The 13,783-nt window shown below is 47.5% G+C and overlaps 1 protein-coding gene across 9 annotated transcripts in view; it reads right to left on the bottom strand.

Annotated features, from left to right (window-relative positions):
- Nucleotides 1-3,932: 3,932 nt before the first annotated feature.
- DYNC2I1 (dynein 2 intermediate chain 1) overlaps nucleotides 3,933-13,783 on the bottom strand; it is a 95,332-nt gene continuing 85,481 nt past the window's right edge. For all 9 annotated transcript variants that reach the window (XM_054495218.2, XM_054495219.1, XM_063668061.1 and 6 more), the window contains 2 exons: nucleotides 7,979-8,202; nucleotides 3,933-4,541 (listed from right to left, as the gene is read on the bottom strand). In XM_054495218.2, the coding sequence (XP_054351193.1) occupies nucleotides 4,343-4,541; nucleotides 7,979-8,202 (423 nt within the window). In that variant the 3' untranslated portion in view covers nucleotides 3,933-4,342. The remainder of the gene's footprint in view (nucleotides 4,542-7,978; nucleotides 8,203-13,783) is intronic.

The raw sequence follows: 13,783 nt of genomic DNA, 5'->3' as shown, positions 1-13,783 counted from the left end.
CTAACAAATAGAAGGAAAGGCACAGCCACATCCAGGCCAAAAAATAAAAGACAAAGATTTACCTCCCTCTCTACTGTCCATAAAACAGGTCCAGCATTTGACCAAAATGCTTAAGTAGCATAGAAAAAAGCAAGAATAAAACCACACTCCCAAGAGACAAAACAACCATCAGAACAAGACACAGATATGACTCAGATGTTGGAACTATTTGAAAGGGGATTTTAAATAACTATGACTGACACATTAAAGGCTGTGATGGACAACATGCAAGATCAGATGGGCTGGGCCAGATGCAGTAGCTCACAACTGGAATCATATACAGGCCAGGCACAGTGCTCACACCTGGAATCCTGGAGAAGCCCAGGCACGGTGCTCACACCTGGAATCATATAGAGGCTGGTCCTGGTGCAGTGTATCACACCTGGAATCATATAGAGGCTGGGTGTGGTGCTCACACCTGGAATCTTAGAGAGGCCAGGCACAGTGGCTCATACCTGGAATCCCAGCACTTCGGAAGGCCAAGATGGGCGGATCACTTGAGGTCAGGAGTTCAAGAACCAGCCTGGCCAACATGGCAAAACCCCATCTCTATTAAAAATACAAAAATCAGCCGAGTGTGGTGGTGCACACCTGTCATCCCAGGTACTTGGGAGGCTGGAACATGAGAACCACTTGAACCCGGGAGGCAGAGGCTGCAGTGAGCCAAGATCACACTAGAGTGAGACTCTGTCTCAAAAATAAATAAATTTTTAAAAACGCTCGACTTGGCCAGGCGCGGTGGCTCATGCCTGTAATCCCAGCCCTTTGGGAGGCCGAGACAGGCAGATCACCTGAGGTTGGGAGTTCGAGACCAGCCTGACCACCATGGAGAAACCCCGTCTCTACTAAAAATACAAAATTAGCCAGGTATGGTGGCGCATGCCTGTAATCCCAGCTACTCGGGAAGCTGAGGCAGAAGAATCGCTTGAACTCGGGAGGCGGAAGTTGCGGTGAGGCGAGACTGCGCCATTGCACTCCAGCCTGGACAAGGGAGCGAAACTCCGTCTCAAAAAAAAAAAAAAAAAAAAAAGGAAAAATGAAAGGCATTTCCTTGATTCTTGAGCGTCCTTACTTGTCTTGCTGTGCTCTGTTCTCCCGGCCTTTGATGCTCCCGTGCTCTCCTCTAGCTTCCTGCTCCTTTCCCTGAAGCCGCGCCGCCTGCGCCTCCTGCTCCGCTGAACTGCGCGGCTCTGGTCTCTCCCTCCTACCTTTGCTGCTGTGCGATGATTCGTTCCGCGGCACCGCCTCTGCTGTCATGGGGTCATCTCCAGACAGGTTGCCAACATGCAGGGCGGGGTGGACCCTGGCTCTCGTCTACACACTAGAGTGGCGACAGGGCCGGGTGCACCCTTCCTCTTGTCTACACCCTGGAGCGAGTGGGGACTGTCTACAGTCCTGCCCAGGCAGATGCTTTTCCAGGACAGATCAGCTCAGCTAAAGCAGCATCTTCTCTCCCAGGCTTCACTGTCTCTCAGATATTCTAAATAAACTATTTTTAAAAGCCTACTTCCGCATTCAGGACTGTGTGTGACTATGCTGATCTCTGTATCTTCAGAGATTATTTCTGGCGAAATTACATTTTGGCATTTCACCACCTGCGGGGTGTTCCTGGTGTTGAGTCTCCAAGAGGATGGGAGGCCAGAGGTGCTGATGGACGGCGGTGCTGTCGCCCAGGGCAGCACCCACTGCTTGGAGGAGCTGCTCTCTCGGAGGCAAACGTGGCCCTCAGGGCGCAGAGGCTGCCCGGTTCTGTGCCATGTTCTCCAGTCCGGGACCAGCCATCTGTCCGTTAGGAGTCAGTCCGAGATTAGCGGAACCTTCTTTAGTAGGAGGGCTGTGTCTCCTTTTTGCGTCTTCCTGAGCATTTTAGTGAGATTTGGAAGAGCTGATGATGTTAACCATCTGCCATTTTATTGTGAGGCCCCAAAACTTAAATTTCCTAGTTGTGCTTTTACCATACCTGGGACCTTGAACATCTATTTGTCACTGGGTAAACCACAGCTACGACTAGACCCCCTTCTTGGCTCCAGTTTAGGTCAAATGGAATTTTGTAAATAATTGTGGGGGGTGTGGGGTCATTGACGGACCAGACTGTAGCCTCCAGGAATAAAAGTCTGCATATCCAGTTACGCTTGTACATTCCGATATGACTCTGCCCTGCAGACACAACTGCCACTCAGCCATCCCCCGCGCCACGTTCACTGAGCACCTCCCGTGTCCGAAGCACCCGGGGGCGATGACTGTGAGAAAACAGAAGTGCCTCCGTCCTCAAGAACTCAGTCCAGCGCAGCAAGCGGGGTATCGTTAATACACAAATAACCACACGTGAGAAAAGGGACGTTTTAATTTACTTCTACTGATGTGGCAAATGTTGAAAGTGTTTTCTAAATAAAAACACGACTGAAAAAGAGAAAATTAAGTTACGGCTGTCTTCCTTGGAAGAAAGCGCTCAGCCTGCGTGCAGCGAGGCACCAGGGTGGGCTTGGAGACCCCCGTGTGGAAGCGGCCTTGCTGTAAAGTCAGACGGGAAGCCCACGGTGGGAAGGAACAGCCTCCCGCACTGTTGGCCCACCTCTTGCCACGTCTGTTTTCCTAATCTGCTGTGAAATGTGTTTTTTAGAGGCTGCGATTACTCCATCCTGTTGCCTGTCTCACCTTCCTCTGGAAGATCTTGGAGGCATCACTAGCGCCAGGGCAGGCTGCACCCGGGAGGGGCCAACACACACCAGGCCGGCTCCTCCCTGGGGGTGAGGCTGAGGGGCAGATCACTGGCCTTTTTGGATTTTTCTTCATAAACTTCACATTTATATATGGCTCAGAAAACACCCAACGGTTAGAAGCCTAGGAAGGACGCATCTAGGCACCTGCCACCTCGCCGAGCTCATTTTTCTATTTTTAGTAGAAGAGGGATTTCACCATGTTGGCCAGGCTGGTCTGAAACTCCTGACCTCGTGATCTGCCCACCTCAGCCTCCCAAAGTGCTGGGATTACAGATATGAGCCACCGTGCCCGGCCAACAGTTTCAAATCAACGATTAAAAAGCAAAGAAAGGCTGGCGGTTGCTCGGGTGGCTGGAGAGGCCCACGCGAGACGTGCAGCCCTGCCGTTGGGGAGAGGGCTGTGTCTGCAGCATCACAGCCAGTCTGGTGGGTCCCTCCCAGACGCCTTCCAGGTCTAAGATGCTCCAGTTCTGGCCGAGTAAGCAGAGACGATCTTGTGACCCAGTGAGAAGACCTAACTGTGCCCATCCATTCGCCTCACAGACCCATCAATGGCCAACGGTGCTGGGAACATTCTAGGAGGGTGATGGGACAGAGGGACGGGTGTTTGTGACACATTCTGGGATTTTCCTGTCCTCACCCCAGACCAGAACTCTCCTGTCTTTGTGCTATGATTTGAATGTGTGTGTCCCTCCAACATTCAAAGCCTGGAACTTAAGCACAAGGGTAATCCTGTTAAGGGGTGGGGCCCTTTGAGAGGCAGAGCCCTAGTGAATGGATCGGTGCTGTCAGCAGAGAGGCTGAAGGCCCCAGAGCCTTTCTGTCCTCCGCTACTGTGTGAGGGCACAGCCATGAGGTACTGCGGAAAGCAGAGGGCAGCTGATCAGACACGAAACACGGGGTGCCTTGATGCTGAATTCCACCTGAAGGAAACAGGAGGTGCAGATTTCTGTTGCTGATAAATTACCCAGCCCAGGGCATTTTGTTACAGCAGCATGATTCCTAGTCTACCAGAGCTACAAAATTCAAGGGAGTTTATTGTGTGATTTCTACACAAGGACAACTTTTAGTACTAATGGAAAATGTGTCTGACTTGCTCTGCAAATATGACATTCCAATAATCCCAAAAGAAGGTGCTCAAGAATTTTAAGAAAACACTATTGGCAGAGGTCATTTCAGTGGAGTAATTCCTTTTAATTTAGACATGTGTTCACATACTTTATGCATAAGACAATAGTTCATTAAGATACATTTTCATGGTAGGCTGTTTCAAATCTAGTAGTAATGTGACAATATTTAAACTGTTCTAAAAATAACTCGAAATACTCTCAGAAAAGAGCACCCTGGATGTGGCTCTACGCTCCCCTGGAAGTTTTGTAAATGCTAGAATGTTCTTTGTTTCCATTCAAAAGTAGTCATTTATTTACTGGGAATACCAAAGAAATATTCATGTAAAATAAATTATATACAAAATATACATAGTCTATATACATAAATATACTTGCACACAAATGTAGAATTATCCACCTTATGTCTTTTAAATTTGGGTCATTACAGAAACTCCGTCTTCTCAGCAACACCCGCTACTTGTGCGGTTTTCCCTCTTGCCACAGGCCTTCCTGCAAAAGCAGACGCAGCCTGTTGCACTCATCCACCTCCGGGGCCGCCCACCGCCTCTTCAGGTGCTGGATGTCGATGGAGCCAGAGGCCCTGGCCAGCACCAGGGCCAGGAAGCTGCCACCAGCCTTCTCGAGCTCACCCACCGCAGCCATGGCCACCAGCCTGCAGGGAGAGGAGCAGAAGCAGAGGATCGGTGCACACAAAGGGACATTCGGTTCTGTCTAAGTCTTCAAAATGTCTATCTTCCATGGGAAGAGTGAAACGGATGAGAAATTCTAAAAAGACCAATAGCCAAAATGAAAGCTAGACCAGAAATAAATGTGTGAAAACACATTTCTGCATGTCAGAGGCCTGCCGGATGGAACTTCGCAGAGGTAAGTGATGAGGACGTGCTGCTCTCTCCTCAGGCCAGGAGTCAGTAGCCCCCCCAGCAGGTCCCTGGAGAAGGTGGGGGCCATCAGCAGCACAGGCAGGCCCATCTATCAGAGCCTCATCCTTGGTCTCCAGCCTCCTGGATCTCACCCACAGCTGAGTGTCAGGACTCACAAGTCTGCTCTCCAGCCCGGACTCACCTTGGAGCCCCGGACCCCTCCACTCCTGGCCTCCATGAGACCAGCACCACCATCATCCACCCAGTGCCCAAGCACGAGACCTGTGGCCACCCTGGCTCCCCGATCTCACTCCCAGGGGCCCCTTCCCTCACTCTGATGACCACAAGCTCCCTGACCAGGCCCCAGCTCTAATCCCCTCCTGAGGCTGACAGAGACTCCAAAGACACACCTCTGCTGTCCACCTGGCCCCCATTCAAACCCCCTCCTGTGGCTGGTAGGAACACGCCCAGTCTCTCCTTGTGGCCCTGGGCCTCCGGCTCACACTCCTGGCACCTGCAACTCCAGGCCTGGCTGGGGATCCCGTCTCCCCGTGCCTCTCGCAGACTCCCTGCCCGTCTTTGCTTCACTCCCACTTGTCCCTTGAGATCCAGCTTGGTGCCATCACCTGCCAGGATCCCGGCTGTGCCCGATGATGGGGGTAGGGTCCCTGCCCTTGTCACTACAGGGGTGAAAATCACATCCAACCTGACAGCTACCTGAGTGCACCCCCTCCCTGCTCACTCCACAGGACGTGGGGTGGCAGAGTGTGGGAACGAAGCCTCGTGACACCCCAAAAGGGGCAGACCATGAGGAACTACAAGCCACTCAGATTTTCACCAGCGTATACTTTAATACTGCTATTCAATTGCGTGTGTAAAGCATGGGCGATGTTTAGCTGCAGACTTGAAAACATCTGTAACAGACGGTGGACACCAAAGGCTTCCCTGACACTGGGCAAATAAAACAGTCCCTTGGTAAACTATGTCTAGATGCTTTAAAACCACACCTACGACAGATGTGTAAACACAGTACTAGCACCCGTCAGTTCTTTTACACGTCCTTCAGATTTGTTAAGGTAGACAGAATCCAAGCAAAGACAGCAGAGGACAAAAGCGAAAGTTGGGCCCAACACTGAGCCACCACAAGGCTCCTGCCACCTCCCGTGCTGGCCCCGAAGGCCCTGCCTGTTCCCCACAGCCAACCTGCTTCTCAACCACATGCAACGGGTAAGTCATTGTCAGAGATTGTAACGTAACTCTACAAGTGTTAAATCCTTGCTTGTATCTAAACTCTTTCCTTTCAAACGTCCATTTCTTCTTGTTCTGTTTCTCTGTCTAACCAGAGAAAAGTAACTGGGCACTTTCTCTGTCAGGTCCCTCTGGCTGCTCAACAGGAGGAGAGAGCGCCACCTCCTTCCAGAGCCTTTTTCCGTGTGGGAAGGAGAAGTAGAGGAACGTGGGCCGGGTTGCCGCCTCCTTCCTGAGAGATGGACAGGGTTGACCCGGGCGTCCGGCACTGCGGAGGGGTTAGGGGAGCTCCAGGGCAGCCGGTCATCGGGGTCTCAGCTGGAGATTGAAGCCAGGGTCCCTAGCACGTTCTCCTTCATGGAAAGCCATGATGCCCCTAAGACAAGGCTCCAGAACCTCAGGGTCCCTAACCTACTAATGACAACAAACATGCTCTCCACTATGAGCCACGTTTGGAGTCCATCACACACAGAGCTGGGGCTCCTGTGCTCAGACCCTCCAGTCCCCGCCACAGCAGCACGGCCCACCTTGGGTTGTGCCACCCGCCCCTGCCCAGGCCCTGCTGCCCCCACCCAGACCCCATCTCCTAGGTCTCTGCCCAAACATCCCCACAACAGGACCATCCTTCCTGCCCCCCTCGGCCCTGACCCGCACTCGTGACCTCTTCCTCATCATCTGCCTCCACAGTACGTTTTCCAGCACATTTCAGGACCCCCTCATTCACTCTGCTCATTGTCTGTCTTGCCCACCAGGGAGGGAGAGATCTCAGGGTGCGGAGCCCCAGCCGACAGGCACACAGTCGGTGCTGGGTAAATGTGTTTATCCTGTAACGCAGGCACGGACATGCTTTCTGGAATAATAAACTGCAGGTGTGTTGTGTGGTTATCTGCAAATCAGTCTGGATTTTAATGTATTTTTTTAATAATCAGAATAATGTAAGTAAACCTAGGAATCAAACTAAATAAATGCAATTCTTAATTTCATTCAGATCTCACTGGGATGCCCCCAACATTCTATTAAACGCTTATCTTTCCTTTACAAAAGGGCTGTGGGATTTCTCTCCCCAGGTCAACACGAACCCTCACAGTAGGGGAATTTATTAAAAAGAAATGTAAAATCTCAAGAAAAAAAACACAAGTGAACAGACAAGCGGGGCCCAGGGAGAGCGCCTCATGATGAAAGCTTTCGTGAACACTTCTGGCTGTGAAACAAACAAAGCAACAAAGAACTACCTAACAGTGGTGTCAATGGGAGTGCGTCCGTCTTAATTCCATCAGTGACATCACGTGAACTGACGTGCACGTCCCCGCCGCGCTGGTCTGCCTGTGAGCTGGGAGCCCCTCGAGGGGCCTGGGCCGGAATGGCTTTAGTGTGGCGTCATGTGGACCATTAATTGCACGCACCATCCTCCTTTCCCCCTTTAGACACTAGGGGAACACCTAGTACCTCATTCAGACATTACAAACTTATAGCTCATAAGACTGGCAAAGGAACATAACTAAGAAGCTCTCACAAACTATCATTTCTTACTCACAGAATACTAATGATGGGGAAATACTGCATGATGAATCTGTTAATCTAACAGACTAGCTTGGGCTAAATATAAAATAATCACACTTTAAAGTGATTTTAAAAATATCATTTAAATGCACAACCCAAGAGTGAACCCTCAGATAACTGTCGACTCAGTGGTGGTGGTGTGGAAACAGGCCCGTGGTTGCACCTCATGTGTCTCCGGCCGGGATGTGAGACAGGGTGCTAGAAATCTCTGCCTTCCACTCAACTTTCTGTGAACCTAACACCACTCTCAAAAACAATATTTTTTAATTTTTGACTAAATATATTATTTAAATTTACATATGGCCACATCTTAAAATGTAGCAGTCTCATGCAAAAATTAAAGAAGGAAGACCATAAGTGGCGCCTGTGGCCGAAGCCCCCGCCCCGCCACCAGCAGCTGGTCCAGAGCTTCCCCACTTGCCTGTTGGGGGAGACCTGCTGTTTGGCGACAGGACCCAGATCGCTCTGGAGGAGGTCCCAGATGTAGATGTTGGATGTGTCGTCCTGCACCAGGAACACGGCAGGCCTGGTCGGGGACCACTGCAGGCTGGTGACTGCATGGCTGTCCGTGCTGCTGTCCCACTGCAGGAGCGGAAACGCGGAGCTCAACTGGTGCAGCCTGATGCTTCCATCCGAACAGCCGGCCTATGACCAGGAAGGAAGAACACTGCTGAGCATGGTCTTTTTCTTTCTTTTTTTGAGACAGGGTCTCACTCTGTCACCCAGCCTGGAGTGCAGTGGTGCAATCACAGCTCACGGCAGCCTTGACCTCCCGGGCTCAATCAATCCTCCTGCCTCGGCCTCCTGAGTAGCTGAGACTACACGCAGGCACCACTACACCCGCCTTTTACATCGTTCATAGAGATGAGGTCTCACTATGTTGCCCAAGCTGGTCTCGAACTCCTGGCCTCAAATGATCCTCCTACCTTGGCCTGCTGGGAGTGTAGGTGTGAGCCATCATGCCCAGCCTCTTTTTTGCTTTTTTCTTAACTTGATCTCAGCAACCAGAGAAATTTTTCGGAGGATTAGCTTTCTTTAGTTTGTACTGTTTTCCAAACACAAAACTGTAATATTGAATCCCTCCTCACAAATTACAAAGGTGAGCACTCACCTGACTCTGATACACTGTGTTTCTCTTCCAAAATGGCCAATAATCAACAGATTCAGCGAATATATAAACACATATTTAACAAAGTTGAATATCAGTGATTCAAGTATGGGCCATTAAGATTGGCTCCATGAAAATATGGCACCTTTTACAAAACTACATACATTTGTGTCAATAATATGATTATATACTTCTCTTGGATTGAAGTTTTCATAAAATCAAACAACTGGTTTAATAAAAGACCAAATGTTTAGCTTTTAAAGAGAAGATTAATTCCTTTTTACTCAACATATTTTATCTTTCCCATATTCAAAAAAAGAAAAAAATCAAGAATGGGAGTAAAATTCTAAAATGAAACAGAAACAGAAACAAATTTAAAAACCCATATTCCAAATAAATAACATAACCACACAGGAAGGAGGGGCAGGAACCAGGCCACACAATTTCTGAACATCCCGGGAAATGATGCACTTTACACCCAGAACCCAAGCACAGCCCGGAACACTGGCTGCCCAGTGGCCTTCATTTCTCCAGGCATGAAGAGCTCTGTGTATTCCAGGAGTGAGCATGAGAACGGATAAAGTGCAGGAAGCATCCCTCCAGATCAATCATCCTAATAACACACTGTCTGAGAGGCAGGCACAGCCGCGGAGGAGGGAGGCTGGAGGGACCGTTTGTTAACCTGGAGTTGGAGACGAGGGTACAAACCCAGTGTGTGAGGCCTGCATATGTGGTTTACGGATAAAAGCGGGTGTTCCATGTGCTGTGTCTCTGAGTGGGCCCACAAGCGTGTCAAACACTTCTTACTGCCCGGATCTTGGTTTCTAGATACTTTTCTCCACTCATAAGAGCCAGAACTCCAGGGAGAAGTGGCTGGTTCAGGGCTCGCAGGATGACGTCATAAGAATAAAGAGCCAGCTCGAAGGACAGCCACCAGCCTAACCCAGAAAATTTGAGCAGCAAAATAAATACTGGTAGTAAATGATATGACCCACTGAATAAAGTAAAAAGCAACGTGTCCACAACATGTAATAAACAGACGCATACATCCATATACAGAGAAAGGAAAAGTCTACCCTAACAGTAGAAAGACAACTAGTACATGCAGAATTAATGGTGGGCTGGAAAATCACTACTTGCCAATCATCCTAATAATCAATTCAGGCAACATTCATCCATGGATGCTGAAACTGGTGGTGAAAACCTAAGGAGTTTTGAGACATTTACAAAGTGTTAGCGTATCTCCCCACGAGACACTTCATCAGTGGGACCACGGTAGTTCCACGTGGTCAGAATTAGTGTTATGTGGGACGGTACAAACTGACGTCATGGGTCTCGTCTCCTAAGGACACGCATCACCCTGAGCTATTCCAGCCAAGCATGAAAAAGCTGCGTCTGACTGTGCCTGACCAAAACCTCAGACAAGCTCAGGCTCAGGAACATTCTACAAAGTAACTGGCCTGTGCCCTTCAAAAATGTCAAGGTCATGAAAGACGGAGGAACTCAGTCTTTGACACCCAGATCAAGGGAGTTTGAAGAGACAAACCACTGAATGAGACACATGTCCTGGGACATGATTTTTCTTACAAAGGACATTATCCGACAATCCATGCCATCTCCCTCCATCTACAGACTCGATAGCAGCTTTCTACCAGTGTCAACTCCCTGGTGACTGTAACTACAACAGCTATGTGGGGATGTTCTTGCTTTTAGGAAATGCACGCTGAACTGTTTAGGAATGGAGTATCTTGTCTGCAACTTCCCCTCAGACAGTGAAAATACGTGAACGCCCAGAGAGGAGGAAGCCCATGTGGTACCACAGAGGGTGCAGAGGAAGCCTCTGAACTGCTCGTGTAACTTCTCTGTAAGCCTGAAATTATGTCAAAATAAGAGTTTTTTTTAAAAGATCCATTCAGGCTGGGCGCGGTGGGTCACACCTGTAATTCCAGCATTTTGGGAGGCCGAGGCAGGCGGACCACAATGTCAGGAGTTCAAGATCAGCCTGGCCAACATGGTGAAACCCCGTCTCTACTGAAAATACAAAAATTAGCTGGGCATGGTGGCTCACGCCTGTAATCCCAGCTACTTGGGAGGCTGAGGCAGAAGAATTGCTTGAACCAGGGAGTCGGAGGTTGCAGTGAGTCGAGATCACACCACTGCACTCCAGCCTGGGCGACAGAGCAAGACTCCGTCTCAATAAAAAAAAAGATCCATCCAATAACCACATGAAATGATCTGTACCATGTGGGCAGATAAGACTTTCAGAAAGCAGAGGTTCTATTTTTTTCAGAAAGCTGAGGTGCATGCGGGCGACCCGGTGCCTCTGAGAGGTGTGTGGGTGGAGGTCCTCTTGGGAGGGTGTAGAAACAGGCCAGGGCAGAACCTTCCAGAGGCCGGCCCAGACACCACTGGAGGCCTCCTACACCTCTGGACTCAGGAACACCAGGATACACGAGTCCTTTGGAAACATCGTTCTTTCATGCATCTTCACAAAACATAGGATTTACTGATAATGTGTATGCTTTAGTCACAGAGGCAGGGTCTGGACCACACAGATTACTATCCAATAGAAATATAATGGGAACCACGAATAGGAATCACATATGTAATTTAAAATTCTCATTAGCCAGGTGTGGTGGGGCGCACCTGTAATCCCAGCTACTCAAGAGGCTGAGGCAGGAGAATCACTTGAACCCGGGAGGCAGAGGTTGCAGTGAGCTGAGATCATGCCACTGAGTGGGTGACAGAGGAAGACCCTGTCTCAAAAGTTAAAAAAAAAAAAAAATCCAGTAGCCACATTAAAAAGTAAAAAAAAAAAAAAAAAAGCTGGGCATAGTGGCATGCACCTGTAGTCCCAGCTACTCAGAAGGCTAAGGCAGGAGGGCGGGAGGACTGCTTAAGCCTGGGAGATTGAGGCTGTAGTGAGCTATGATCACGCCACTGCACTTCCAACCTGGGCAACAGAGCAAGACCCTGTCTCTAAAAATTAAAAAAAATAAAAAGATAAAATGTCACTTCAAAATGCAATCAACAACAAAATTATTGTTTTTTATTGAGATAAAAATATACATCAGTAATTTACCATCTTTATAATTTTAAGTGCACAGTTCGGGGGTAATAAATACATTTATATACTTAGTTTTCTTTTCATCCACGCTGGCTCCCTGCTTTCCCGGCTTCTGGTAGCCACCATGCCACACTCTGTCTTCATGAGATCCACTGTTCCAGCTGCTGTATATGAGTGAAAACATCGTATTTATCTTTCTGTGCCTTATTTAATTTCACATAATGGCCTCTAGCTCCATCCGCATTGCTGCAAATGACAGAGCTTCGTTCTTTTTTATGCCTGAGTAATATTCCATTGTGTATATACCATGTTTTCCTTATCCATTCATCCACCGATGGGCACTTAGGTTGACTCCGTATCTTGGCTATTGTGAATAGTGCCACAGTAAACGTAAGAGTGCAGATATCTCTTTGATGTATTTATTTTCATTCTTGTGGATATACCCAGTGGCGGAATTCCCGGATCATATGGTGGTTCTATTCTTAGTTTTTTGAGGAACCTCCATACTGTTTTTCGTAATGGCTGTACTAATTTACATTCCCAGCAGCAGTGGACAAGGGCTCCCTGTCTTTCTGATATGAGCCAGTTTAACTGCAGTGAGGTGATGTCATGTGGTTTTGACTTGCATTCCTGTGATTAGTGATGTGGAGCATTTATTCATATTCCTGTTGACCATGTGTATGTCTTCTTTTGAGAAATGTCTGTTCAGATCTTTTGCCCACCTTAAAATCGGATTATTTATTGTTTTGCTATTGAGTTATTTGAGTTCCTTGTATATTCTGGTTATGAATCCCTTGTCAGATAAAGAATTTGCAAATATTTTTGTTTCCTTTGCTGTTCAGAAGCCTTTTAGCATGATGTAATCTCAACTGTCTACTTTTGCCTCCAGCTTTGTTCTTTTTGCTGAGGATTGCTTTGGCTGTTCAGGATCTTTATTGATTTCATATACATATTAGGGCTTTTTTTTTCTATTTTTGTGAAGAATTTCATTGATATTTTGATAAGGATTGCATTGACTCTGTACATTGCTTTGGGCAGCACTGCCATTTTAACAATATGGATTCTTCCAATCCATGAGCATGCAATGTCTTCCCATTTTTTGTGTCCTCTTCTGTTTCTTTCATCAGAGTTTTAGTTTTCCTTGTATAGATCTTTCACATCTTTGGTTAGATTGATTCCTAAGTATTTTACATTTTTGTAGCTACTGTAAAGGAGACTGCTTTCTTGATTTCTTTTACAGATTGTTTGCTGTTGGCATATATACATACTACTTATCTTTGTATATAGAGTTTGTACCCTGCAACTTTACTGAATTCATGCGTCAGTTCTAACAGTTTTTTTGGTGGAATGTAGGTTTTTCTAGGAAAAGGTCATGCTGTCTACAAACAAGGCTGATCTGACTTCCTCCTTTCCAGTTCGGATGCTTTTTATTTCCTTCTCTTGCCTAACTGCTCTGGCCAGGACTTCCAGTACTTTATTGAATGAGAGTGGTAAAAGTGGGCACCGTTGTCTTGTTGCAGCCTTCAGAGGAAAGGCTTATAATGCTTTTCCACTCAGTATGATGTTAGCCTAGGTCTGTCATAAACAGCCTTTATTATTAATATTTTGAGATATGTTCCTTCTATGTCCATTTTGATGAGGGCTTTTATCATAAAGGGATGCTATTATCAAATGCTTTTTCAGCATCTATTGAAATTATGATATGCTTTTTGTTCTTGATTTTGTTAGCGTGATGTCTCATATTTATTGATTTGCATATTTGGAACCATCCTTGCATCCCTGGGATGAATCCCATTTGATCATGGTGAATGGATCTTTTTAACGTCTTGCTGCATTTGGTTTGCTAGTATTTTGTTGAGGATTTTTGCATGCTTATCAGGGATATTGGCCTGTAGTTTTCATTTTCTGTTCTGTCTTTGTCTGGTTTTGGCATCAGGGTAATGCTGGCCTTGTAGAACTTTTCCATTTTTTTGAAGAGTTTGAGAAGTATTGGTATTAGTTCTTTAATTGTTTGGTAGGATTCAGCAGTGAGGCCATCAGGTCCTGGGCTT

The sequence above is a fragment of the Pongo pygmaeus genome, chromosome 6 (genome assembly GCF_028885625.2).
Source record: "Pongo pygmaeus isolate AG05252 chromosome 6, NHGRI_mPonPyg2-v2.0_pri, whole genome shotgun sequence".
Classification (NCBI taxonomy): domain Eukaryota; kingdom Metazoa; phylum Chordata; class Mammalia; order Primates; family Hominidae; genus Pongo; species Pongo pygmaeus.
Note: the sequence above shows the minus strand (reverse complement) of the source record. Positions and strands in the feature narration are given on the sequence as shown.